General features: G+C 40.4%; 1 protein-coding gene across 5 annotated transcripts in view; it reads left to right on the top strand.

The window, feature by feature from the left end:
• Nucleotides 1-6000, top strand: part of LOC106593267 (adhesion G protein-coupled receptor L1) — a 65288-nt gene that overhangs the window by 31143 nt on the left and 28145 nt on the right. For all 5 annotated transcript variants that reach the window (XM_045709907.1, XM_045709905.1, XM_045709906.1 and 2 more), the window contains one exon: nt 40-247. In XM_045709907.1, coding sequence (XP_045565863.1) covers nt 40-247 — 208 coding nt within the window. The remainder of the gene's footprint in view (nt 1-39; nt 248-6000) is intronic.

Raw genomic sequence — 6000 nt, 5'->3', positions numbered from 1 at the left:
CCCATCCCTCCCCCACTCCCTCCCTCTCTTCCTCTCCAGTCTTTGTGTGTCCTGGTTCTCTCCTGAGCGTTCAACCGGCTACTTCCTTATTGGAGGCGGAGCATCAGTCTGGGGCGTGGTGTAAGGACCCGTTGCAGGCTGCTGATAGGCTGTATGTCATGCCCTGGACACCCTATAGGACGGAAGTTCTGTATGAGTATGCTTCATGGGACGACTACAGGCAGAACAGAGTCACCACCACTTACAAGTGAGAGAGGGGTGTGTGTGTCTAGTACATGTATGAGATAGAGACATTTAGAGAGATTGAGAAAGACATTTAGAGAGATTGAGAGAGGCATTTAGAGAGATTGAGAGAGAGAGAGATTGAGAGAGGGAGAGAAAGAAACAGAGAGAGAGACACAGAGAGAAAGACATTGGGAGAGAGAGAGAAACAGAGAGAGACATTGGGAGAGAAAGAGAAACAGAGAGAAACAGAGAGAGAAAGAGAGAAACAGAAAGAGAGAGAAATGGAGAGTGAGAGAATCTGTGTGTATAATGTAAACTATATGTCTGAAGTCCTCTTCAACTCTATGGAGGCCCTATGTATATTTATTTATTCATGTGATGTATCCACTTTATTTGGACTGGGACAATGTACCACAATACCACTTTATTTGGACTGAGACAATGACCACAATACCAGTTTATTTGGACAGGGACAATGACCACAATACCAGTTTATTTGGACACGGACAATGTACCACAATACCAGTTTATTTGGACTGAGACAATGACCACAATACCAGTTTATTTGGACAGGGACAATGTACCACAATACCAGTTTATTTGGACTGGGACAATGACCACAATACCAGTTTATTTGGACTGAGACAATGACCACAATACCAGTTTATTTGGACAGGGACAATGACCACAATACCAGTTTATTTGGACAGGGACAATGTACCACAATACCAGTTTATTTGGACTGAGACAATGACCACAATACCAGTTTATTTGGACAGGGACAATGTACCACAATACCAGTTTATTTGGACAGGGACAATGTACCACAATACCAGTTTATTTGGACAGGGACAATGACCACAATACCAGTTTATTTGGACAGGGACAATGTAACACAATAACAGTTTATTTGGACTGGGACAATGACCACAATACCAGTATATTTGGTCAGGGACAATGTACCACAATACCAGTTTATTTGGACTGGGACAATGACCACAATACCAGTTTATTTAGACTGGGACAGTGACCACAATACCAGTTTATTTGGACTGGGTCTATGACCACAATACCAGTTTATTTGGACAGGGACAATGTACAACAATACCAGTTTATTTGGAAAGGGACAATGTACCACAATACCAGTTTATTTGGACTGGGACAATGACCACAATACCAGTTTATTTGGAATGGGACAGTGACCACAATACCAGTTTATTTGGACTGGGTCTATGACCACAATACCAGTTTATTTGGACAGGGACAATGTACCACAATACCATTTTATTTGGAAAGGGACAATGTACCACAATACCAGTTTATTTGGACTGGGACAATGTACCACAATACCAGTTTATTTGGACAGGGACAGTGTACCACCATACCAGTTTATTTGGAAAGGGACAATGTACCCCGATACCAGTTTATTTGGACTGGGACAATGACCACAATACCAGTTTATTTAGACAGGGACAATGACCACAATACCAGTTTATTTGGACAGGGACAATGTACCACAATACCAGTTTATTTGGACTGGGAAAATGACCACAATACCAGTTTATTTGGACAGGGACAATGACCACAATACCAGTTTATTTGGATAGGGGCAATGTACCACAATACCAGTTTATTTGGACTGGGAAAATGACCACAATACCAGTTTATTTGGACAGGGACAATGACCACAATACCAGTTTATTTGGATAGGGGCAATGTACCACAATACCAGTTTATTTGGACAGGGACAATGACCACAATACCAGTTTATTTGGACTGGGACAATGTACCACAATACCAGTTTATTTGGACTGGGACAGTGACCACAATACTAGTTTATTTGGACTGGGACAATGACCACAATACCAGTTTATTTGGACAGGGACAATGTACCCTAATACCAGTTTATTTGGACTGGGACAATGACCACAATACCAGTTTATTTAGGCAGGGACAATGACCACAATACCAGTTTATTTGGACTGGGACAATGACCACAATACCAGTTTATTTGGACTGGGACAATGTACCACAATAGCAGTTTATTTGGACTGGGACTGTGACCACAATACCAGTTTATTTGGACTGGGACAATGACCACAATACCAGTTTATTTGGACAGGGACAATGTACCACAATACCAGTTTATTTGGACAGGGACAATGTATCACCATACCAGTTTATTTGGAAAGGGACAATGTACCACAATACCAGTTTATTTGGACTGGGACAATGACCACAATACCAGTTTATTTGGACAGGGACAATGTACCACAATACCAGTTTATTTGGAAAGGAACAATGTACCCCAATACCAGTTTATTTGGACTGGGACAATGACCACAATACCAGTTTATTTGGACAGGGACAATGACCACAATACCAGTTTATTTGGACTGGGACAATGTACCACAATACCAGTTTATTTGGATGAGGACAATGTACCCCAATACCAGTTTATTTGGAAAGGGACAATGTACCACAATACCAGTTTATTTGGAAAGGGACAATGTTCCACAATACCAGTTTATTTGGACTGGGACACTGTACAACAATACCAGTTTATTTGGACAGGGACAATGTACCACAATACCAGTTTATTTGGACAGGGCCAATGTACCACAATACCAGTTTATTTTGACAGGGACAATGTACCACAATACCAGTTTATTTGGACAGGTACAATGACCACAATACCAGTTTATTTGGACAGGGACAATGTACCACAATACCAGTTTATTTGGACAGGGGAAATGTACCACAATACCAGTTTATTTGGACTGGGACAATGACCACAATACCAGTTTATTTGGACTGGGACAATGTACCACAATACCAGTTTATTTGGACTGGGACAGTGACCACAATACTAGTTTATTTGGACTGGGACAATGACCACAATACCAGTTTATTTGGACAGGGACAATGTACCCCAATACCAGTTTATTTGGACTGGGACAATGACCACAATACCAGTTTATTTAGGCAGGGACAATGACCACAATACCAGTTTATTTGGACAGGGACAATGTACCACAATACCAGTTTATTTGGACTGGGACAATGACCACAATACCAGTTTATTTGGACTGGGACAATGTACCACAATACCAGTTTATTTGGACTGGGACAATGACCACAATACCAGTTTATTTGGACAGGGACAATGTAACACAATAACAGTTTATTTGGACTGGGACAATGACCACAATACCAGTATATTTGGTCAGGGACAATATACCACAATACCAGTTTATTTGGACTGGGACAATGACCACAATACCACTTTATTTGGACTGGGACAATGAACCACAATACCAGTTTATTTGGACTGAGACAATGACCACAATACCAGTTTATTTGGACAGGGACAATGTACCACAATACCAGTTTATTTGGACTGAGACAATGACCACAATACCAGTTTATTTGGACAGGGACAATGTACCACAATACCAGTTTATTTGGACAGGGACAATGTACCACAATACCAGTTTATTTGGACTGGGACAATGACCACAATACCAGTTTATTTGGACAGGGACAATGTAACACAATAACAGTTTATTTGGACTGGGACAATGACCACAATACCAGTTTATTTGGACTGGGACAATGACCACAATACCAGTTTATTTGGACTGGGACAGTGACCACAATACCAGTTTATTTGGACTGGGTCTATGACCACAATACCAGTTTATTTGGACAGGGACAATGTACCACAATACCATTTTATTTGGAAAGGGACAATGTACCACAATACCAGTTTATTTGGACTGGGACAATGTACCACAATACCAGTTTATTTGGACAGGGACAGTGTACCACCATACCAGTTTATTTGGAAAGGGACAATGTACCCCAATACCAGTTTATTTGGACTGGGACAATGACCACAATACCAGTTTATTTAGACAGGGACAATGACCACAATACCAGTTTATTTGGACAGGGACAATGTACCACAATAGCAGTTTATTTGGACTGGGACAATGACCACAATACCAGTGTATTTGGACTGGGACAATGTAACACAATAACAGTTTATTTGGACTGGGACAATGACCACAATACCAGTATATTTGGACAGGGGCAATGTACCTCAATACCAGTTTATTTGGACTGGGACAATGTAACACAATAACAGTTTATTTGGACTGGGACAATGACCACAATACCAGTATATTTGGACAGGGACAATGTACCACAATACCTGTTTATTTGGACAGGGACAATGTACCACAATACCAGTTTATTTGGACAGGGACAATGACCACAATACCAGTTTATTTGGACTAAGACAATGACCACAATACCAGTTTATTTGGACAGGGACAATGTACCACAATACCAGTTTATTTGGACTGAGACAATGACCACAATACCAGTTTATTTGGACAGGGACAATGTACCACAATACCATTTTATTTGGACAGGGACAATGTACCACAATACCAGTTTATTTGGACTGGGACAATGACCACAATACCAGTTTATTTGGACAGGGACAATGTAACACAATAACAGTTTATTTGGACTGGGACAATGACCACAATACCAGTATATTTGGTCAGGGACAATGTACCACAATACCAGTTTATTTGGACTGGGACAATGACCACAATACCAGTTTATTTAGACTGGGACAGTGACCACAATACCAGTTTATTTGGACTGGGTCTATGACCACAATACCAGTTTATTTCGACAGGGACAATGTACAACAATACCATTTTATTTGGACAGGGACGATGTACCACAATACCAGTTTATTTGGACAGGGACAATGACCACAATACCAGTTTATTTGGAAAGGGACAATGACCACAATACCAGTTTATTTTGACTGGGACAATGACCACAATACCAGTTTATTTGGACAGGGACAATGACCACAATACTAGTATATTTGGACAGGGACAATGTACCACAATACCAGTTTATTTGGACTGGGACAATGTACCACAATACCAGTTTATTTGGAAAGGGACAATGTACCACAATACCAGTTTATTTGGACTGGGACAATGACCACAATACCAGTTTATTTAGACTGGGACAGTGACCACAATACCAGTTTATTTGGACTGGGTCTATGACCACAATACCTTTTTATTTGGACAGGGACAATGCACAACAATACCAGTTTATTTGGAAAGGGACAATGTAACACAATACCAGTTTATTTGGACTGGGACAATGACCACAATACCAGTTTATTTGGACTGGGACAGTGACCACAATACCAGTTTATTTGGACAGGGACAATGTACCACAATACCATTTTATTTGGAAAGGGACAATGTACCACAATACCAGTTTATTTGGACTGGGACAATGTACCACAATACCAGTTTATTTGGACAGGGACAGTGTACCACCATACCAGTTTATTTGGAAAGGGACAATGTACCCCAATACCAGTTTATTTGGACTGGGACAATGACCACAATACCAGTTTATTTAGACAGGGACAATGACCACAATACCAGTTTATTTGTATAGGGACAATGTACCACAATACCAGTTTATTTGGACTGGGACAATGACCACAATACCAGTGTATTTGGACTGGGACAATGTAACACAATAACAGTTTATTTGGACTGGGACAATGACCACAATACCAGTATATTTGGACAGGGACAATGTACCTCAATACCAGTTTATTTGGACTGGGACAATGTAACACAATAACAGTTTATTTGGACTGGGACAATGACCACAATACCAGTATATTTGGACAGGGACAATGTACCACAATACCTGTTT

The sequence above is a fragment of the Salmo salar genome, chromosome ssa02, assembly GCF_905237065.1.
Source record: "Salmo salar chromosome ssa02, Ssal_v3.1, whole genome shotgun sequence".
NCBI classification, from domain to species: Eukaryota; Metazoa; Chordata; class Actinopteri; order Salmoniformes; family Salmonidae; genus Salmo; species Salmo salar.
This window is presented reverse-complemented; position numbering and strand designations above follow the sequence as displayed.